The following is a 23,817-nucleotide window of genomic DNA, read 5'->3' on the forward strand; positions in this document are numbered from 1 at the left end:
ATCCAACATGTGTTGGGTGTTTCCAAAAAGCTACCTTGCATCTTATCAGAACTAGAATGCACTGGGAGGGGTTCTCAGCTGAGTCAGCCAGACAGGGTCCCAAAGGCCAAGCAACTCCAGTGGACGCGGCAGACTCTCTAGGAAAGCTCCAGAAGGAGGCATGAGAAAGGAATTAGGGGAAGAAACAAGTAGAAGCAGACAAATGGCTGGTGGTAGGAATGCCTGGTCCCTAATAACCCATATTTTATCCCAAGTCTATAGGTTAGGTACAGAGAATTAGGAAGAGGACATGACAAAGGCCAGTTCCCATCTAAAGATTCTTCTCATCATTAGGAGAAAGCCAGGAGCCCACCGACCAGAACTAGAGTGGAGAAAATCTGACTTGAAGTTTACCACAGAAACAGGGCTCCTTGGGTTCCTTTTGGTTAAGGATTGCTTGGTCTATTGATTTCATCTAACCATTTAATAAAAAAGCTTTTTTTTTTTTTTTTTTTTTTTTTTTTTTTTTTTTTTGAGCTCCACCTATGTGCCAGACGCTATTCTAGGATCTGGGTTAAGTGGTTTCCACTGTGTTGGGTTGAACAGAAACACCTACTTGAAAGTGCTTCTGGACATGACCAATAGAGTAAAGGTCAAGGTATGAGGATCATGGGAGCCTTAGAAACACATGTAGAAATCCCTATCTGCTCAGTGACAATCAAATGAAAACTTAAAAAGATTTCAGGGTCTGTCCCAGCATTGCAGGAAATTTTTTTTTCTAGATCTGAATGAGAATATTCAGATTTAAAACTATTAAAAGAACAGCAAAAAATATCATTGAAATCTAAAGAGACACCCATCAAGCTGTTATCTGGCTGGTAGAAACATGGATGGATTTTTATTTTCTTTTTACTTTACAGTATGCCTCCCTAAATTCTCTACAACTGTCTGTAGTAATTTTGTAGTTAAAAAGATATTGATATTCAAATGGACTTCTACCCCACCCTAAGCATAACGGAGAAAGGGAAGTAATCCAATATATTGAAAGCTAATGAATTTTTTATTACTCTCAAAGCCTAATTAAAACTTCATTCAGGAAAGCAAAGATATTACATCTCTAATTTCTGCAGACACTAGCATTTTTCTCATGCTTTTCAAACTCTCCTTTATTATGCGTGTAAGAGAGAAATCAACCAATGTAAATTCCTGTAAGACTAAATATGTGTGATTAATAAACCAGCGCATTCATTAGACGTCCCAGAGCAAGAAAAAATTGAGATATAGAGACTTCTTTTTCCTGTTTTACTTGCAACTATAAAGTTGGTATCTAGATCAAATGTGTAATTCTTACATCAAAATTTTGACAATTTTCCAATATATTGCAACTTGGAAAACCCCAAAATTTTGCAAATAGGGATGGATTTGGTTCCATGCTAACTCAAGTTTTGAAACAACGTCAGAAAATTGTATGTCCAAACAATTTAGAGTCCTTTGTTGCTTTGTGCCCAGTCACGTGAGAATATAATAGGACCTGAATGCAAATAAGTTCCCTATACATCATTCATGTTTCTTCTTTTAACCCTGAATGTTTTCCTCTTCTTATGTTCTCCATCTCATTAATGACAGCATCATTCCGCCAAACCCTCATACTAGGATGTCACAGATGCTTCATCAACTTCCTTTCCCTCTTCCCCAACATTCAACCCCAGAGAAAGCCTCTTCTCCTCTCTGCCGTCCCACTGCCTTCATTCAATCCACAGCGTCCCTCCCAGACCATAACCATGACTTCCCAATGACTCATCATGCCCTGCTCCAGACTTTCCTTCCCCTAATCTGTTTCCCTTACCAGAAATGGAGATGTCTTTCAACCTAATCAAGGCATTCTCCTTTCTAAAATCTTTCAAGGCTTTCTACTCCAGCCCCACTGAGCTGCTCACTGCCACGGGAACTAACTCGGTATGTGCAGAGTCTGTGTCTGAATTTGTGCTCCCCTGCTCTCTACCTGGGATTTCTTGCTTATCCTTCAAGGCCTAGTTCAAATGTCATCACCGCCATTAGGTCTTCTCCAACTTTCTGAGGAAAAGCCAGAAGGTTTCCTTCCTCTTCGTTCCATAGTAGGAATATCCTTTATACATACCTCAGTCACAGCACCTAGCACACTGTATTAGTGTTTGTTGGCCTCTCTGTCTCCTTCACAAGCCTGTAAGTTACTCAAAGGCAGGAACCAGGTCTTTGTCATAAAATGACACATAAATGAATTTGGTCTTCTTCATTTTAATAGCAGTCACAGCTCGTTTGGTCTTCTTCATTTTAATAGCAGTCACAGCTCGTTGTCTGTCATATCAGCTGAATCCAGGCTCATTAAATGAATGAATGAATTAGTAAAATAACTAACAAATGCAAAAACCTTTCATTTTATAACTTACGAGACGCTTGGGTCACTCTTCATTGTGGTAAAATGTATTGTCTTTCTATGCCAGATACTCAGGCTCAGGCCCAATGCTGAGCAACTGGCAGTGTTACTTATTCTAGGTGTTTCTATTTAGACCCTTGCTTCTTAAAGTATAGTCTAGACCAGCAGTCCTGGTGATACTTGGGAGCTTGTGAGAAAGGCAGATACTCAGGCTCCACCCCAGATATCCTGGATCAGAATCTGCATTTTCACAAGATCCCCAGGGCCTTGGAGTGCACAGTGAAGTTTAAGGAGCACTGATCTAGACAGAGCAGAAGTTCTCGAACTTTTGGTCTCTTGAGCCCTTCGCACTCAGAAGAGTTATTCAAGTTGCCAAAGAGTTTTGTTTGTGGGTATTATCCATATTTCCCGCATTTGAAATATAACTGTAAATAAATCTTTCAAAAAGGGCAGCAGGGGGCACGTGTGTAGTGCAGTTAGTGGGGCGACCTACTCTTGGTTTCAGCTCAGGTCATGATCTCAGGGTCATGAGACCGAGCCCGGCATCGGGCTCCATGGTCTGCACAGAGACTGCTTGAGTTTCTCTCTTCCTCTCGCTCTGCCTCTCCCCACTCTGCACCCCACCCCTCGCTCTCACTCTTTCTAAAATAAATAAATCTTTTTTAAAAAAGAAACTTAAAACTGAAAGTTTTTCTAGTATTTTCTTGTTAATTTATTTGAAATACCAATAAACCCATCACATATTAGCATAAGTAATATGCTTTTATAAAATATAAACATACTTTACAAATTAAAAATATGGTCCATGTTTGGCTTAAGAGAAAGCAGCTGGATCTCATATCTGTGGTGATATCTCCATGTCCTGTAGCCTAAGGAGCTCCAGCATCTACTTTACACACATAAGAAAATGAGAGTCCAAAAGATAAATAAAATCTTAGTATTATTAGGAGAATGGTTTTGACCTCCCTGCACATAGTTTGAGAACCACAGATCTAGATGGACTATAGTCTTGCATACTCATGTGACAAACCACATGAAGGCCAGCTTGATCCTCTTAGGCCTTCTTCCTACATTAAACTTGTTCTGTGGCCCAGTTATCAAGACACATTTCTCATGTGAAGAACCATAGCTGATGCCCAAATGCCATTCCTCACACTCACCCACTTATCTGCCATCACTGTTACCATGTAGTTTTCTTAACAACTGGCCAAAGATTCAGAATGCTTCTTTCATTTTTAAGCGGGGTCAGTTTTATTAAAAAACAAATTCTCCCCCTACCCTCAACAACATACTTACTTATCATTGTCATTTTTCTTTTTAGTTTTTTAAATGTCAGAGCACTGACGGTCAAGGCATATTTGCAATCCCAGAGTAAAAGGTTTCAGAGCTAGAAGAAATTTTACAGGCCATCTCATTTGGATTCTCATTTCACAGATAGAAAATAGAGACCCAAAAAGGTCAAGTGACTTGTTCAAAGTCCACCAGCTAGAAATGGAAGCAGTAGGGCCCTTCATCCCTGCCTCCAGAGCCAACTATCTCTGCCCATCTTCCAGAATGTATATCAGAACTTTTTAGGGAATTCCCTAACAAACCCTTTAAAGGAAGGCAGGTGAGGAAAGTCAGTGTTCGCACCCTGAGCATTTAGAGGTCCAAGAGATTTGGTGGCTTTGCCCTGGAGGGTAATTGCTCCTGGAGGCTGCCATGGCAGAATTAGAGCCCTGACAAGGAGTTCAAAGCACCCATCGAGCCATAAGGAGGCAGAAAGGAATCAACTTATTTTTGCAGCTTAATAAGCATTTCAGGCAGGAAGAATGACCTAACATCTTCCAACAAGCCTGTTTTGTTCTTACACAGATAGGCTTCGGCTGTCCAACAAGGACTCAGACAAATTTGACCTCAACCTATGAGCAGCCATGCCAGGTTGCTTATGGCTTAGATTCGTGGTAGTTAGGCAAGGCTCGTTAGTTTTCCCTGGGATGTGAGATTGCCACCGACTTTGAGCTGACTTGGGTGCACATTAATTTCCTTTATGTGCTCCAGACACCAATTCATTAATTCACTCTTTCCCACTCTTTCTTTCTTTTTTCCCCCACAAATATTTATTGAAGACTGACTTAGTTCTAGATACAGTATTAAGAACTGGGGGATAAATTTGTTAACAACCTGTTGTCTATACATCATACTTTATTTTTCAGTTTCTCATTGATCTGTCAGGCACTCTGAACTGGCCTCTAAATTCTGTTCTGCTAACATAATTCTAATTAGGGGCCAAAGATTGTCCGTACCTAATGGCTGACCAAAGGCCCAAAGACTGTTCAACCATGATAACCTGTTACCCACATTAGAAATCTGCCCTTTTGAGCTGAAGTCCAAACCGTTAGTAAAATAGTATGACACCTTCTAATGTAGTCATTTTATGCCTCTTTTGGGAAAGGAGCCCTTTGTCTAACACATTGGAGAAGTGGTATAATATGGGAATTAACAGCCTGGTTACTGGAGCCAAATTGCCTGAGTCTGAATCTCACTTTTGCCTCCTTCCATCTGTGTGACAATTTATTGGGTGATTTATTTAACCTCTCAGTGCCTCCATCTCTTCATATGTAAAATGGGGTAAAAAATAGTAACTTACCTTAGAATTATTATAAGCATCAAATCAGTTAACCCATGTAAAATGTTTGGAGCATTTATTCTAGTTTGTTATTCTATTTTGAACTTCACCGTAGAACACAAAGACAAAAATCAAGAGCTCAGAGTCCACCTTACTACTGCTCCATCTTGCCTTTCCTTAGGGGCTTCCACAGAGCACTGTTTGAAAACAGTTGTGTCTGTGGAAGCTCTTGTGCACAGATGTTACTAAGGGAATGGATTAAACAGGAGGCTGTCTCTTTGATGACCTTCTAATTCTAATGGCATAATTTTTCACCAAAAACCCGATTCAACTTTTATACACTCTGGTGAACATAAAGACAAAAATATCACAGTGCTAACGGCAGTGGCTTTGTGCAATCCAGTTCAGTCCTACTGGAGAAAACGATCAGACTAGCATCACTGCCTCTTTAGAGTCCTAGGCAGAGATTAATCCATGAACTTGTCGCTGCTCCGTGAACTCCGTTTTACTAAGTACCTACTCCATTTGAGTTGGCGGCAGTTTAGTACTGAGAGGCACAATGTGGCGGAAGGGCTGCTGAGGTTGGGAGTAGATGATAGTCGTACCATGTGGGTAGTGGAATGGGGGAAGGATCAGGGAGGGGGCATCAGAAGGAATTCCTGGAGGTTTCAGGCCTACTACAGATCTTGAAAGATGACCAGGCATTGTAAGCAGAAAAATCAGCCTGATGATGAATTATCCCCTCTGCATGCAAACTCTGAACTCCTCAGCTGCTAACGCACACACGGAAGTTCAGGATGAAGTCATCCACCATTGTCCACACTTTCTAGTATTGCCTGGGGCCTACATGGCTCTTTTGGCCTGATCAGTGCTGACCACACAATCAATTCCATCAGCCTGACATCCCCTTGACTTTAAGTACTGTTTGGTTCCCAGCTATGTTGTGTATAACATCTCTTTTGTGTCTTTGTCGATTTTCCTATCTTTTACCTCACAGCACTGCCAGCGGAACACGACAGGAGAGCACTGTGAGAAATGTCTAGATGGTTATATCGGAGATTCCATCAGAGGACCACCCCGGTTTTGCCAGCCATGTCCCTGTCCCCTACCCCATGTGGCCAAGTAAGTTCCGAGAGAAGATGTTCTCTTCTGCTGCTTAGCCCTTAATTATGTATTTTTCATTTTTTCTCTATCCAGAGTTCTCAGGTTTTCCCACCTTAGTGGAAAGACTGAGTACCTCATATTGAGATGAGTCTGGAAAAATAAAGTAAAGTTCTTTAGCCTAAATACGCTTTCAGGGAAACATAAGCACTAGTGGTATGGGTGATGACTCTGTTCCCAAAATATTGTGGAGCATCATAAGGCCAATGGAGTCTCCTAGGTTTTAAAAGCAGGGCTAATTTCTCGGCTATCCCTTGACCTAGGCAGATCACAACTGGTAAAGCAAACAGACTCATAATCCAGTATTTTTAGTAGTAGGGTTTCCTCTTACTCTCACAGAACAGAGGATTTCCTATGTGTGGTGGCAAACTGTTCAATCAGAATTAGAACACAGATAAACAGAATGCATGCTTTAGGCCATCAGCTCATAAAAGATTTCCAAGAAAACTAATTTTCGCTTCTGGCTGTGTTTTGACCTGAGTCAGAAGTTAAAGGGGATAGACATACATCTGAATGGAAATAGTGGAATTTTTTCAGGAGCATAATATGTATAAATCCAATAGTCAAGTCATGATTGGCCATTTTATTATCTTAAAAATGACAGAATGTAGAATTAAAATCGTGTAGTGGTAGTTGGTTTTCCAAATACCAAACATTTCTCTGATTCTCTGAAGCCAAGTGAGTGTCCTACAATCAGTTCATTTCTAACATTAACTAACTACCCAGAGTTAGCTGGCCCATACATTAAGTCCCACTTCAGAAACCAGCCACAAATGGGATCCTTAGACTACTCACCTATCTGCTCACTTAACTATAAGTTCAGGAGTTGCCTCAGGTTCAATAATTCTCTACAATGACTCACAGAACTCAGGAAAGTGCTGTACTTATAATTACAGTTTTATTCTAAAGGATATAAACAGAAGCCAAATTGAAGAGATGCATAGGGCAGAGTGTGGAGGGGGAGATGGGAGGGAATAGAGTTTCTATGCATTTCTGGGTTGTTCACCAACCCCAAAGCTCCACAAACCTCACCTCCTTTGTTGTCTAAAAACTATGTATGTTTCATTACATAGTCAAGATTGATTAAATTACTGGTGGTTGGAACTCAACCTCCATCCCCTCTCCCCTCCCCTGAGGTTGGGGTTGAAAGGGATGGGGTTCAAAGTTCCAACCCTGGAACCAAGTAGTTTTCACCTCTGACAGACCAGCCCTCACGCTGAAGCTACTTAGGGGCCCATCAAGAGTCACCTCATTAGCATAAACTCAAGTATGCCTGAAAGGGGCTCATTCTGAAAAACAAAAGACAGTCTTATCACTCAGGAAATTCCAAAAGCTTTAGGAGCTCTGTGCCAGGAACCAAGACAAAAACCAAATATATTTTTTTTTCTTATACCACAAGTAGAAAGAGTAATGAACCTAGGTTCGTATCCCTGGTTTGGCACAAAATAGCTGTGTGATCTCAGGCAAGATACTTTCTCTCTCTGTCTCACTTTCCGTGGGATTTTGGGGTCAAGGAGACTAGATTCAAATCTTGGCTCCATTCATTGATTCCTTTATCTGCTCTGGATCTCGGGGTTTTTTTCCCTGAGTTGGTGTAAGGATCTGCTTCATAGGTTGGACTAGGATAATATGTGTGGAACATCTGAGTTGGTGCCTTATAGACAGAAAGGTGTATGTTAGTTATTGGCTTTATTGAACACATACTTTGTATTTTTTCTAACACTAATATTTTGCTTACTGTGTCCTGCAATGTTCTAAGTGTTTGGATGTAATATTTAGTTGATAGCTGTTATAAAGATTAAATTAAATAATGCTTATAAAGTAATTTTTAAAAGGCCCAAATGTTACACACACACACACACACAAACACTTTCTTATAAAGAGAACAAAGATTTCGGCTCGGGGCGTGGTCCTGGAGTTCTGGGATCGAGCCCCACATCAGGCTCCTCCGCTGGGAGCCTGCTTCTTCCTCTCCCACTCCCCCTGCTTGTGTTCCCTCTCTCGCTGGCTGTCTCTCTCTGTCAAATAAATAAATAAAATCTTAAAAAAAAAAAAGAGAGAGAGAGAACAAAGATGACAACTAATTCTCCCCCTATTTTTTTTCTTTTTTTTTTTTTAAAGATTTTATTTATTTATTTGACAGAGACAGAGACAGCCAGCGAGAGAGGGAACACAAGCAGGGGGAGTGGGAGAGGAAGAAGCCTCACAGCGGAGGAGCCTGATGTGGGGCTCGATCCCAGAATGCCGGGATCACGCCCTGAGCTGAAGGCAGACGCTTAACCGCTGTGCCACCCAGGCGCCCCCCCCCATTTTTTTTTCTTAATTGAACACCAATATCAACTAACATTTCACTTAAAAGCTTGTGATTTGTTCAAATACTTTGATGAGTCTGTCAGTGAAGAAGTCAAATGTTTTACAGCCCACATTTTTCTTTAGAAGCCACTAAACTGCTTCAGTCCTTACTTTGTGATTTTTCGTGTCCCATGGTATCAACAATGTGTGCAAAATGGATGGTATTGAGAGGGAGAATAGAAACCTCAAACATTAAATGTTCTGTTATATTCACCCAAGTGTGTCCTGATTTATGAGTTCCCTTTGTCTCATCTAGGTATGTTCTTTAATCGTTCATTAATATTCTGCTCTCAAACATTAGTCTTAACCATATCTGATGAGATGTTCGGCATACCGCTCTCTTGCCATGCTATAGTTATTTTGTTAAATATACCTATCTCCAACTTTCCAATAACAGGTTCTCCTCGTTCTCCCATATAAAAGAAGATACTATGTAGTATCATTTGCTCAAAACAGGTTTATAAGCTCTGAGGTGCAGTTTCTTTGGAAACTAAAGATGAATTAGAAAGGCAATCTTCTAAATTGTATTGTCTGACATTTGCACTTTCTGCCCCATTCACATTGATGTGGGAAACAAAGGCAAAAGAAAAAATTAAATTTCCTTACTACTTACAGCCCACTGACAAGTCCTTGAAACCAGAGTGACCTTCCTCTGGGAGCTCAGCTGCCTTGATGTTGACACCTTCCTAAAGGCAAACAAAAGTCAATCTTAGCTGAACATTATCCTGACCCCCCAGGATCCTGTGAGTCTACTTGAAACATAGAGAAATTCCTTTTGAAGCTTCCTTTATCTCCACCCCCAAGGTACATGTTGGCAATCATCCTCCAAGTGTATGGCCCACCGATATACATCTGAAGGGTCTCATGACTTAGGGTGTACTAAACAGTAATAAATGACCTTGTCCTAAAAATAGCTAGCCCCCTCAGGGTCCTGGAAACCTTGTCTCCAAAATTCCTTGGAGGCTTGTGCTGTCCCTAATCCCCTCCCAACTTGAAAGTATATAATCAGTCAATCATCACAACCCCATTGCAGCTCTTTCTGCCCACGGGGTCCTGTCCCCATGCTTTAATAAAACCACCTATTTGCACCGAAGACGTCTGAAGAATTCTTTCTGGATTGTTCACTCCAAACCCCAACATTTCCACATCAATATGGTAAGACTCTCTTACCTAAATTATGACTTTAATGTCTTGAGATAAGAAACTTTTGGAACCTAATTCCTGTGGACTGAGAAGTTTTGTCTACATGCAATCAACAAATATTTATCGAGAACTTATTATGTGCCAGTCATATAGTACTAGCTGCTGGTCACACCAGTGATAAAAAAATCAAAACGCCCTGCCTTCATTAAAATAGGTCAAAATACAGCAGGATTTTGAGCTCCTAAAGCAAATGACTGTTTCACCTTTTCAGCTAGGTTATCCAGTATTTCAGTTGATCAAGAAGCTCTTCTGAAGGCTCTTTCAAATAAATAAATAAAGGAGAAATTGCCAATTGGGTGATGAGCTTCCTGTCTTGAAGGAGGAAACAGTTTTTATTGGATCACCATTCCCATTCAGGCTCTTTGGGTGTGTGAGCAGATCCAGGTTCAAAGAACAATTGAGGGTCTCAGGGAATGTGCTCTGCAGTTAGGCACATATTCATAGATCTGAAAATTGAGCTAACAGTACACATTTGAAAATGAAAAGCCTGCTGAAAATTGACACAAAAGCAAAAATACCCCCACATAAAAGTAAAGAACATTATGTGGGAGTGTGGAGGAATTGGGAGAGACCTGCTTTCTCCAAGGTGGAAATAGTCCTACTTCCTGTGTGCCTTGGGGGAAGAAACTGGCTACAAATAGGGAGGTGTGGGATAGGGGGATGGGGGCAGGTACAATCTGTGGTCACAGAACAGGACGAATTTGCCTGGATTCTATAAGGTTCTAGGCTTTGATATGGCCTTATTATTGACTTAGTTAACTATTTTCAAATATCTTATCAAAAATCAAATACCCCTTGCCTCTTTCAGCTTTTTAAAAATTCATATTGTTACTTTCTATAAAAATTAAAGTGCCAGGACTTTTATTTGAGCTCAAAAAGTCAACCTAACATAGAATCTAAATTACGCTTTGAGACATCTTTTAGTTGAGCCTCCAGACCGGGATTTGGATTTCCAGTGACAAGAGCCCCATCAGAAAGCAATGAAATTAAGCTTGAGGGAGGTAAGCAAGCAGTGCTGAGTCTATTTCTCTTTAGGTTCCATAAAGGTTTCCAAGAACAAAAGGCTCCCTTCCACTTGGAGAGGGCGCCATGGTTGTTAACGTGGGCTGAGAAAGGCTCAGCGTTTTCATTTCCCTAGCCAAAAACAGACTTTACCCTAAGCAAAATATAAACAATTAATGCTGATAAAAAAAACAAAAAAGGAATCTCAATGGTTGGCACTGCCTCTGACTCTCACTCCACTGAGACCAATGGTCACACAGCTATTCCCAGGGACCATTTGTACAGAGTTCATTTATTTATTTTGGAGTTGGCCAGACATCCTCCCCATCTATTAGTAGCTACAGTAATCGTTTCAATTAAGGAAAATGTCATCTGTTTGAAGCAGCAGGACATTAGCTAAAGGCAGAGGACTCTAGACACAGGCAGATTCTTCAGTCCTTCAAGCTGTGGGCAGGCTGCTGGGAGAAACGTCTTCAAAGAAACACGCATGAGGGTTTGTCCACATTCTGGACTCTTAACTGACAGTATTTTTTGAAATAGGCTAAAAAATAAGAAAAGGAAAATGAAGAATAAAGCCCAAAGAAGTGTAATTTTGCTGAAATGTTTTTAGCCAAACTGACAGAAAAAATAAACTGTGGATAATGCCTTTCACGGTGAAGTATATATTGTTTTCTGACTGATTTTATAAATGTCTTCCAACAAAGCAAACACATCCATTTGCTTCCCTCCAAAGACCATTAGAGTAAAATTGCTAATACATGCGGGAATGTGAGAGCAGCAGGTCACACTCCATTGATGGCACAATACCTAAGCCAATTAATTGGAAAGTCTTTAAAATTTTTCACACCCCCCCTCATACGGACAGATTTATGTGTCAATGCAGAATTTTCCACACATGTGAAGAGTTATATTCCTTTTCCCCTGCCTTAATAGTTGAACAATATTTTTATTGTTTTTCTGTCCTGTGTCCATGTTTTTATTATCTAAAAACCCCAACCAACCAACCAAACAACAACAACAACAATCCACAGTAATCAAGAGAAGGGTTTCTGTGGACAAGAATCCTGTTCCTGTGGGTCCTATTTATTGCTTGTGTACTTGTTTTGTGACTTGATCAAAAGAGCCAGTCCCTGCACCTTTTATTCCAACCTTTAAGGTACACAACAAAGAAATCGGGGTTCATTGGGGTTTATAGAGTACAGTTTAGAAGTGGTTTATGACCTTGAAGAGCGGAAGAGCTCTAGTACAGAAAAGAAGGGAGAAACTTTCAAATGTATATACAGAAAATGGTGAGAATAAAGAAATTCGTCTTTCATAAAACATCACAGGTAACATATAAAATTACTTAATTATAAAATAAGTAAGTGGATCTGGGAAATGGTCCCACCAGTGGATGAGCATTTTGGCATCTTCTATCTGGGCCTGCTAGTCTAAACTTTCCTGAAAGGAAGAAGATTTGATTTAAATAAAGCAAATGATGACACCCATTAGAACTTGACTGGGACCAAGGTAGAGACGACTGAATCAAAAGTTAAAACAATCTTTTCAGTGATGTATGGAATTGACTTCTAATATTCTCTTATAATTCCAGTTTTGCCGAATCCTGCTATAGAAAAAATGGAGCTGTTCGGTGTATCTGTAAAGAAAACTATGCTGGACCTAACTGTGAAAGGTAGGTTAACCAAATTCACTATTTTCTGTGTGGGTTGAAGGAAACTTTCTGTTTCCTGCACTCATCAGCTCTGCCATGCTCCCATTCAGTGGGTCTTAGGAGGAGAGTGTGGAGATTGCATTTCAGAACGCTTTGGGGAAGCTTTCCAAAATCCCATGCCCCAGACAGAGCTGTGACAATATGCTCCCCATGGGTCCAGGTCAGGGCCACTTCTCAGGATAAATGGTCACGTGAAGAGGAAAAGGAATATGTATAATTTGAAAAGATTCTTTAGATGGTTTTGGTAACACTCCTCTCTCTCTCTCCATCACTGGGAACCAGTAGTGTAATTAATAGAGAGGGTTCCTCAGTAGAAAAAGAAGGGGGGTGGGGATCCTCTATCAGTCAGTAAAGCAATACACTGACAAAGGCACGAACCTATTATTTAGTCCATTCTTCATACCTTTTCGCCTGAAAAGTAAAGAATTCCATGAGAGTTTGGGTTTTCTGAATCCCTGTAAGGTATTTACACCTAACACCCTTTTTTAAAGTTGCTCTGGGCTTTGCTCAAATAAGAAAGACTTTGGCGACTAAAGATGTGAGCTTTCCACGGCATGATTTCCTGGCGAGACATTTCCCATCCTCCCCACCTGTCAGTTACTCAATTTTCTCAAATCAAATGGTTTTTGCTAAAAGAGTCCCACAGAAAGATCTTCTTTTTTTTAACAGAATTTCCATTAACAGCAGCCTCTCCGTTGTGGCTAGGCACAAGAGGATGTGGGTGCCATACAGAGAGGGAAGGACCGGGGGACTTCTCAAGCCTCTGGTCCAGCATCTGCACGTGCTCAGACAGCAGCGTACTCCCACTGCCCCAAGCGCGGCACACAAAAGCCTGGGACTCTAAATATCAACCTTAAATGATAAGCCATCTCACTTCCTCAGAAAACACCCTGTACCTCTCAAAGAGTAGCTCCAGAACTCTTTTTAAAAAGCCACAGTGTCTATGGTGAAGAGAAAATCTCTATACTCAGAGGGCATTGCTATTATGATTACTAAATGTACAAATCATAGATAATTCCTTCACTGAAGATCTTTTTTTAAGGGATTTTTCTCTTTTTTCACTATGAGGGAAGAGGGAAATTGAAAGTCCATGGCACATATGAATTTCATCTTTGAGAGGGACAAATAGAGATTTGGTTAATTAACGTTTGTGACACGCTCATTCCGTATTTTCTTACTCAGGGACCCAGGAATATGAGACACCTGACGTTACTCACTTTCTGGCTCCATGTGAGTCAGAGAGGATTGTTCACCAGCTAGGGATGGACCTTCTTCTTCTCGGTGTCTGAGGTTGAACTTCGTTTAGTCTGACAGAGACTAAATGGGTGTTCGACGGCCCCTGGGATGGCCTGCTGACCACATGCAAGGCCTCCCAGAAGTGAAGTCATCTCTGTCCCTCAGGGCTCAGTCCTGCAAAGTTGCACCGGGATGCAGATCCGGGTTCTGTCCGTGAGAGCAGGGGGCCCGGCACAGGACAACATGCCCGCCTCAGACGTAGGATTGTAGATGATCAGTCTCCTGGTGCACGTTGGAGGCTCCTGGCCCTACCACTGCCCTGTAAGGCTCTGTCAGATCTGGTGTAACAGTAGGGTCAAGGGGAGAGCGCTAGTTGTCAAACAGCAAGGAAATGTCACTTCAGCCTGGCCGAGTTTGTATCTCGGCTCCAACCCTTGGGCATCCGCCTGAGTGAGTTATTTGAGCTGTAAGTGCCAATTTCCACATCTCCAGGATGGAGAAAATGAAAATGCTCACCTCCTAGGGCTGTCGTGAGGTGATACTGTGAGGTTTTTAGTATGGCACGCAGCACTTAAGAAATGCTCCAGAAAAATTGCCTGGTGATGGTAGGAGTCACAGTGGCCATTGTCCAGTTCCCACCCCTTGGCATAATGTGTGCCTGGGAGAGGTTGGATCATTTCCCTGAATCGCAGCTTCCTTAGCCAGAAATGATAGCTTTGAACTAGATAGCACCCCTTGTTGCTTGTCTCCTGTGTCCTCCCTGTTTTACATTCCTCATCTCTCAGCCTCATAACTGCCCTGAGAGGAGGTGGTATTTTGTCATATTGCAGATAAGGAAACTGAGGCTAAGGGAGGTGATGGGGCTGGTCCACAGTCACAACACTGCTAAAGGGAGGGGGGAGACCAGGATTCACAGAGTTTGGCTTAAAAATCTGGATTCTTCCCCTGTGCCCATACTGTTTTCCCAAATGTCTTCCCAAAGGTCTTCTATTTTAAACTTTGACAATTAATGAAGTAGATGAGTCTCTGATATTCAGGAGAAGTGCAGCAAACCTGCTCCCAGATTCCCTTTGACTGGAGGCTACATCAACAGACGGACGTGCTGGAAATAAGTGTCCTTCAAAGGCCTGTCCTCAGCATTGGGGAAGGATCACTCTGAGCACTTTTCTCTGCTTTGTCTCCTCTCTCCTGCCTACCCTTCCTCACACCCTGCTGTTTTAAAGAGAATGTGCTGAGGCCTTTTACGCCAAAAATTGACTTCCCCAAAATAGAAATGACCACACAGCAGACTGGTAGAGGGAATAGGGATGCAGTACATCTAAGGCATGGTCTCTTACCCTCAATGAAAGTCAAGGCTAGAGCAGGAGACAAACCCAAACACCATTCATCACAAGGGAAAAAAGGAAAGCCAAATAAAAGGACAAGCAAAGCCTCTTCAAGAGTGGTGGAAGGAGTGATCGCTGTCCCACAGAGAGGGCCGGATCATTGGGAAGGGGGGTCATCACTGCTTTTGCTTTGTGTTTGACCTTGGGACTGATGGGGGTTTAGTTTTGTTTGGAGTTTAACAGCCAGGTTGTTAAATTGTCGCAGTTAAGCTTCATCTAATCTATATTTTCAATGTATCTGTGACCTTGGAACTCTCCACAGATGTTTTCAAAATATGCTGCTGACTTGTATGGACATCTGTTTCAAACAAAACTAAAATTGGTCCAAACCAAGAACACATTAGGTGTTTCTGTACTTAGAGATCTTTTAATCAAGGGATGGTTTTCAAATCTAACTGTACGTAAGTATCTTCTGGAAACCTTCAGGTTCCTGAGCCTTCCCCAAATCGCTTCCATGCCCCACTGAAAAGAACCTCTAGCAGTAAGGCCTGGGGACCTGTGTTTTGACTCCCTGTTGGGTTCTCACGCCAATCCTCTCACTGCCCGTGAACTACTGCTCAACCTCTCCCACCGCACCTGCGCGCTGTACAACACTGCCTCTCGAACGGTAGCTCAAGAGCCGCTGGTGTCCTCAGAAATATTCGTGTTGGTTCCTGAGTTCTCAGGGAATATTTTCTTAATTTTGTGTTTAATTTCAATGATAATCTTGAGGAAAAAGTTACTTGAAACATGTTCTGGACTTTCTGTAGAACCACTTTATAATAAAGGGAGATCTGCCTCAGAGCAGAGGAGAAAATAACAGCCAGGGGTGTGTCAATGACACATTACAGACAATTGGAGGTCAAATGGCATGACATCAAAGCAAACTGAGTCATCACCTAGCACATGGCAGGACATGGGTGCTGCACTCACAATCCTCTACCGTGTTATGTGGCAAGTAGCCCTTCAGTTGCAGCTAGATAACATCATCCATTGTCTGGAATTGATACTATTAATTTGAATTAACTAGTTTCACAGTTTTGTTTGTATTTTATTTGTAAATTTATTTTGGTTTTCAAGATGTATAAAAACCATAGGTATAAGGAGTTTCTACCTAGTTTTATGTTCGAACTATTTAAAGATTTAGAGACAATTTAAATGAACCCTAGGAGAGGTATTCCATGAAAATGTTTTTCCTTTCACAGGGATCTATAGTGCACACAAGTTTGAGAAATATTGGTCTGAAGCATATAATATGAACCTCTTACCGTACCATGTAAAACACCTTTGTTTTTACAGTGAGGTCCGTGTTTTTTAGCCTGCCCTGGCTGGCTCTTCCCAAAGTCCTTTTCCCCACCTCACACTTTAACTTCTGCATGTGAGAGGTGCTGCTCCCCAAATCCACCAGATCGCCTGTAGCGCTCACCACACTGTGTTGCATTGAGAGGATGACCATGGCGATGGTGATAAAAACAGCAACATTTATGGAGCGCTTACCGTGTGCCAGATAGCTGTTGTAAGCACTTTACATACAATGACACATTTGAACCTTAAAAAAAATATCCTATGAGATACCATTTTTATCCTTCTTTATAGAGGAGGAAAGTGAGAGACAGAGAGATTAAGCCACATGCTCAAAATCACACATTTGAGGTTTTTTTTTTTTTTTCCAGTCTCTACTATTAAAGTAGGAGCTCCTCGGCAGAAGTAGCATCTCATTCATTTCTCCGCCGCTCCTCCCCTATCACAGTATCTGGAACATGGTAGACACTCCATTATATTTGTTTAAGTAATAACTTTTTTTTTAACTAAAAGACAATAACAGTACTGTTAATGTTCCTTTAAAAAGGCACCTGAAGTGAAGAGAGCCAGTTGTTGCTTGCCCTGTGTGATCCCCCACTCCACTCCTCCTCATGCCAAGAAAATGGAAGAGGGTGACACAGAATTGAGAGAGTCAAAACACTGCCCTCTGGCTGAATAGAGGTTGCAAATGGAAGTTATCACCTGATGCAAATCATTATAAAATGCACAGGCCTTATAGACAGGAATTTTGCAGTTCTCATTCTCGTCTCAGTGTGACTTTCCCTCTGCTCTAAGTAGTACACTTTATTTTGTTTTTAATCTTATTTTTTGTAAGAGAGAGAGAGAGCATATGCATGAGCTTGGGCAGGGGGAGGGGTAAAGGGAGAGGAAGAAAGAGTCAAAAGCAGGCTCCATGCTCAGTGCAGAGCCTGATGCAGGGCTCGATCTCATGACCCTGGGATCATGGCCTGAGTGGAAATCAAGAGTCGGACACTCAACTGACTAAGCCACCCAGGCGCTCCTAAGTAGTACCCTTTAAAGATGAGGAGCCTGAGACACAGAACCATTAGACTTAATCTAAGTCACACCTGGTTAGTGGTAAACCCAAAACCAAAACCCAAGAGCCCTGATGTTCAAGCCAGAGTTTTCAGCTCATAAATGTGTATGATCTCAGTGCCTCAGTATTCCACGTTCTCTTCCATGGCAGCTTCAATAGTATTCCTTCATCCACTCAGTTTTGCAGTGGAGTGAGAGACATGCTAAGATAGTACGAGGACTTATCATGCGGATTTATCGCTTAATGATCAAGAGGGAAGAATGGGGCAGATGAAAGCAAATCCAAGGGGGCCTTAAAACCCTAACAGGAAAGGCTGTGTTTAGTATTATCAAAAATAATGATGATGACAGTGATAATGATGTTGGTGATGGCCTTGATGATAGAAAAGAAGAATAAAGAAGAGGTGGAGTAGGAAGAGAAAGCAAACATTTATTGAGGCTTGTGATTCCAGAGTTTAGTCTGATTCTTTCTGAAGGCACCACGTGTTTTCAAACTTACACTATCAACTCTGTTATCTGAACAGAATTCTTCTACGACTCCCTACTCTCTACCTCACCCCCCTTCTGGATTCTTACCCTGTGACCTTGAATGGGTATATTGTCCTAGTCTTATTTACCAGTCTTTTATAGAGAAGTAGGAAGCACTTATATGACACCTACTATGTAACAGGTGCTTTTTTTTATTTCAGCATTTAATTTAACCACAATGATGGCTATAGAATGGCATCCCTCCCAGAAAGACTTCTGTGCCACCTGGGAGTTTTGGCACCCTTGATAAAAGTATTCAGTGACAGCTGTATGGCCCTAGGAGGTGAAGTAAAGGAGAAAGAGCAGAGGAGAGAAAAAGAGCTCCACAAATTCCCAGAACAGTAGTTCTTGGTCAAAATCTTTTTTTCCCCAAAACATATTTCTTTGTTTTCTATTTTGCCCAAATAATATGATCACTAACTGAATTGACAATGTTCATATGCCACAGTTCTTTTGTTTACACTGTAAATTTGTCAGCTCTATTTTCCATGAGTGAATCAAGTCATTAATAAAGCTAGAAATGAGATTATGGGGGAAGAAAATAGATAGGACCAGACTACTGGGTACCAAGCCTCCAGTGCTGACTCTAATTCCAACTGCTGGTCCTTTTGAACCTTCGTTATTTGTTATTTGAGGGCAGGAATTGGGTGCATTGATAGCATTTGATTATTCAATTGTTATAGTTACTAATTGATTAATTAGCTAATTCATTTGATGCCAGACTTGTAGGATACAAAGAGCATTAAACTTGGAGTCCCATAATAGGGTTGAGTCCTGCAGTAACGAACAAATTATTTAGCTTCTCCACACTCTAGTTTTCTTGTCTATAAAAGTAATGGATTATAGGGTGCAATGGGAAGAAACCTTTGCATGCTTATTCTATAAAATCTGTAGGGTTGAAGTTGTTTAGGCTATGACTTCAGAATTGCCTCTGACCCTACCACCAAAAGATGTTCTTGAAACTCAAAGTAGGTTGCCACTGTGATTGAGATTCTGACTTGCAGAATGGAGAATTTGGTTTTTCTCTTGTGGGAGCCCAAGAGACAACCTATGGAGGTCAGACACAGTGGGATTCAACAGAGAAAAGACAGTAAGTGGTATCTGACTTCTGTGAGCTCGGGCAGCGTCCTTCACTGCCAGACCTCAGAATTCCCAACTCTACTTTGAGGTGGCAGGTCTGAGTCCCATTTCAACAAGAGTCTCATACTCTCTGTTTGGTGAACTGCAGCAAAGGATAGAAATTCAATCCAGCCATGTGTTCCATGGAGGAATAATTTGTGCTGGCTTGGGAACCAGAAAACCTATAAATCAGAGGTGCAAAGACATGAGTATGAATAACAAAACTCACTGAACATTTCCTCCTGGGGGGTGTCTCTCCATGGGTTGTGTGGCACTTACATTCATGCTTATCTTTTTCATAGACTTCGATTTCTAGAGTTCATGATTTTACGTATAATTGTGCTTGATTTGCTTCCTGTTCTTTCAGGGCATGGGCTGCGTGTTTTTCCTCTTCCTGTCTCTCCACGCCTTACATAAAATAGACATGAATTGTCCCTCTGTTGGATGAATTCATTCATTCATTTGTAACAGCAGCAGTGTGGTCCAGGGTGGAGTGAAGGAAAGAACATCAGGGTCAGAAGGTCTGGGTCTTGTGCTATGAATTCCTTGCTATATGAGCCTGGAAAACCAAAGTAGGCTCTCTCAGCTTCAGAATGCCAGGCTTGGGGATGCCTGGGTGGCGCAGTCCTTAGGCGGCTGCCTTCGGCTCAGGGCGTGATCCCGGCGTTCCGGGATCGAGTCCCACATCGGGCTCCTCCGCTGTGAGCCTGCTTCTTCCTCTCTCACTCCCCCTGCTTGTGTTCCCTCTCTCGCTGGCTGTCTCTGTCACATAAATAAATAAAATCTTTAAAAAAAAAAAAAAAAAAAAAAAGAATGCCAGGCTTGTGTGGCCTACCTCCCGGGTGTCTGTGGTAACTAAATAAACTCACCTCGGTGAAGCTATGGGATACAATGCAATAAAGGGTATAAAGATTGAACATATGTCATTATTACAACTACACCAAAAAAATTGACACAATAGGAATAAAACCTGGAAGAATGCATGCAAAATGTCACAGTGATTTTGTTACAATTTTGGGATTATAGGTGATTTTTTTTTCATCTCTCTATTTTTCAAATATTCTGAATCATGAAATCCTTTTAAAAAACTGTAATGTCTTGTTATTATTGGCCAGGTCTTCCTGATTTCCTTGGAAAGTTCTCTCCTGCTTTCCTTTCCAAAGCCAACGCCCTAGCCCAGGCCCTCCACACCCCAGCCTGGTCTCCCCATTCCAGCCCGCAGTCCACCCTGCCTCTGAAGCCAGCATCGGCTTCCCCCACCTCCGCTCTCATCACAAAAATCTCCGTCGGCTCCCTTTCTTTTACTCTCTCACATCAGAACCCACTCCTGCGCCTGACCTTCAGCTCCAAGGGGGGGACTGCACATTCTTTCCAGCCACTCCCCAAAACATCTTCAGCTTCAGTTAGCCAGTCTTGACACGAGTTTAGGGTCACAGCAAAGAGGAGGCTAAAGCCAGCCAGAAAACATGTGTAGTTTGGCTCATACAGTAGTCTTACAAAGTTTGAGCCAACCTTTAAAAACTGTGATTTCACATAAATATCCAAACTTTAACATTTTTTCTTTAAAAATAGGAAGGTCTGGCAACACAGATCCTTCATTCCCTCAAGGCTGCAATGTGGAAACAGCTGACAGAAGCTGAGTAGCAGCTAGCCCTTTGGACGGGGCCTGTGGTCCCACCACTCACAGCAGGGCCTCTACTGGCCCACAAGGCACCTTTGGGAAAAGTAGTGAAAAGCATTTCTTCCTCTGAGAAGAAACAGCCCCACCAAGACACAGCTTGGCAAGTCCAGCAAAGGCTGGATGGATTTTGGCCTCAGTCTCCGACTGAGCTGGGGTCTCTCATTAATGGCCCAGCTGGCATAATGGCGGCCCAGCTGGCATAATGGCCCACCAGCTCTGCCCCACAACAAAGGCAGTTAGGCGCCTGGCCTCTGTAGGCTTACATAATGAAAATGTCCACAATAATGGCCCTCCGGGCTCCAATTTCATTTATCTGTGGTACTCTCAGCCCTGCCGTCTGCTTTGTCTCCACACTGCCTTCCCTCCATCACAAGATGGCTGTCAGAACTGAGTGCTACCTGCCTCTTCATTCACCTGTGGCTGGAGAGAATGCCTTCCCACAACCCTCACGTTAGAGCCCTGAGCTACACTCTGAATGAATCACTCCTCAGCCAACTTATTTTAGCCAGGACAATGCCAGGCACTAACTGGCTCAGGTGTAGGGTCTCTGAACAATTCACAATAGCAAGGCAGTTGGTGATTTATACCAGTGTTTCTCAATACAGGTGTTAACATTTTGGCCAGGACAATTCTTAGCTGTTCTCTAGGAGTGCACCCCCTGCAGTACATTTAGCATATCTGGCACCTGTCGGTCATATACCAGGCATGCATCCTAGTCCTTGAGGTGACCAAAAATGCCCACATGCTGGTTATACCAGGACATTCGTGCATCTGAAGGTCTGACCAAACTGAATGGGCTTCAATACAATAGGGAAGAGTGGTTCCTTAAAAACAGAGTCTGGTCCCATTAGGAAGTTGGTCAAGTAGGAACGAATTCTGGGATGGCAATCCACATATATTCACTACATTTTCTTCTAGGTAGGAGAGAAGATAAAAGAGAAGAAAAACTATGGCTGCTAAATTTTTAACCTGTGATTTCTGCCTCAGATGTGCCCCTGGTTACTATGGAAACCCCTTGCTGATTGGAAGCACCTGTAAGAAATGTGACTGCAGTGGAAATTCAGACCCCAACCTGATCTTTGAAGATTGCGATGAGGTCACCGGCCAGTGTAGGAACTGCCTACGCAACACCACGGGATTCAAGTGTGAACGCTGTGCCCCCGGCTACTATGGGGATGCCAGGGTAGCCAAGAATTGTGCAGGTACGGTACTGTAGATCCTGGCTAGCACGTACACTGAATTTAGATGGATCAATGTTGGGGGAACACTGCAAGTGCCCCCTTGTCACTTTCCCAGGGCAATGTGCATTCTTAGGAATGTGCGCCCCAAACTCACCAGGAGTACATATTATTATCAAGGCTACTGGTATAACTTAGCTCATGGGTAGAATAAACCATGAGACGGTCACACAAATGAACTTTCACCTTATGTTCTATTCTTCCAATTTTGATCAAAGAAGTAAATCAGACTTCCATGGATTACTTATCATTGGCCAGAATTTTGAACGAAAACTTGCAAGATTTACCTCCGTTTTCTTATTCTGTAAGCTCTGTCCGTTTTACCAGTCATGTTCGGTAGAACTGACTTCTTAGTGAAATAGATTGGCAAGCCGAAGGTACAGTTTAGTCACCCCCCCCCAATGTCCTTAAATTGTCAGAGTAAATATTGCAGGGACAATATAAGAAATCTTCCCGGTTAAACTTCAATTAGGCTGAAATGTACAAACTTTATTCATGATTTCTCTAATCCATTTGCTGCATGGCGTGAAGCTCTGCAGAAATAAAGTTAAATTGCCTTCCTCTAGGAGCAAGGGAAAGTTGAGACTGAATGTTTCTTACTCTTTTGTGACTGAGAGGAAACAGAGTGAGAAAGAGGCATTGTGCTCTTGGGGCATGCTTCTCCTGGAATCCCCTCACAGAAGCAGATTCCCACCCAAAAAGATTTTAAGAAGTGAAGAGTTTAAAGCTGAGACAAAGGCGCACAGGATGTGCAGAAGTCACAATAAAAGTAAACACATCTACAAGAAGGCCAAGTGCACTGAGGCCTAAAACCAGAGGCAAGAGAGGAGTTATGTATCCGGTCGGGCAGGCGTCCGGAAGAGTATAGGCAAACTCAAAGCCTTGGACATTGATGCCGCAATTCTCAAACCATTTACTAAACTTTCGTTAAACTACATAGATGCAGGTCACTCTTAGAAAAGATGTGAACGTTAGAAGCAATAAAGCATGATCTTGCTGAATTGTTTAACAAACCTACATTTTGTGGAATGTTACACAGCTGAAATGCAATCAGTTCACGTCCCTCTTGAAGCTAAGTTTTTATGATTATTCTGTAAAGACCGTTAAGAGGTGGGGGAGAATTCACAATATCAGTCCAGCTCACAGCTGGCATAGATGGCTTAGGAAATCTTTTTTAAATATTACAAATGAATTGCTACTGAGAAATTCAGTGGAAAATGAACAGTCTGATGAGATCGGGGTTTTGTTTTTGTTTTTTTTTTTCCAAAAGACATTCTCGAAAATCATCGGTAGATTAATAATGGGCTCTCAGGTCTTCTAAATTCACATAAATATGCTCCCGATTCTTTCCACAACCTTATTCCTAGTCATCCCACTGATAGCTATCGTTTGGAGGTTTGGAGTCAGCCTTGCCAAGGGTCAAGCACCATGGGAGCCAAAAATCGCTCTTGAGCCCCCTCCCTCCCTCCCTCCCGCTGCTCTGCTCCTCCCTCACACCTGGCAATGATCAACCCTGGAGCTGGATTAAACTGGAGGATCAGTCTGTGATGAAAGGAGGGCTCTCAGATTCCAGTTGAATGATGGGTTCCGGGATCGTTTCGTACTTTGTGAAATTTCCCAGGATCTTTTTGGACTGAAGCAATTGCACAGTCATGTCAGAATCCCAAAAAGTTGGGAAAGGAGTTCTAGAAAATGTGGATTTACTTTTGCCCTAGGGCTGCCTTTGAAAATCTCCCTGGGCTGGGTTTAATTGGGTGAGGGGCATAATCTCTAGATCACGGACTCTACACAGTCGTAAGGAAGAATATAATTAATCCCTATTGGAAGAACTATATACTGATAGCCAGTATTTCTAGAAACCAGG

At 42.1% G+C, this 23,817-nt stretch overlaps 1 protein-coding gene across 4 annotated transcripts in view; it reads left to right on the forward strand.

The window, feature by feature from the left end:
* The window catches only part of LAMA4 (laminin subunit alpha 4), a 138,454-nt gene that overhangs the window by 40,011 nt on the left and 74,626 nt on the right, over nucleotides 1–23,817 (forward strand). For all 4 annotated transcript variants that reach the window (XM_048226003.2, XM_026511614.4, XM_057311136.1 and 1 more), the window contains exons 4-6: nucleotides 5,998–6,122; nucleotides 12,310–12,390; nucleotides 21,703–21,917. In XM_048226003.2, the coding sequence (XP_048081960.1) occupies nucleotides 5,998–6,122; nucleotides 12,310–12,390; nucleotides 21,703–21,917 (421 nt within the window). The remainder of the gene's footprint in view (nucleotides 1–5,997; nucleotides 6,123–12,309; nucleotides 12,391–21,702; nucleotides 21,918–23,817) is intronic.

Source organism: Ursus arctos, unplaced genomic scaffold (genome assembly GCF_023065955.2).
Source record: "Ursus arctos isolate Adak ecotype North America unplaced genomic scaffold, UrsArc2.0 scaffold_13, whole genome shotgun sequence".
Lineage (NCBI taxonomy): Eukaryota > Metazoa > Chordata > Mammalia > Carnivora > Ursidae > Ursus > Ursus arctos.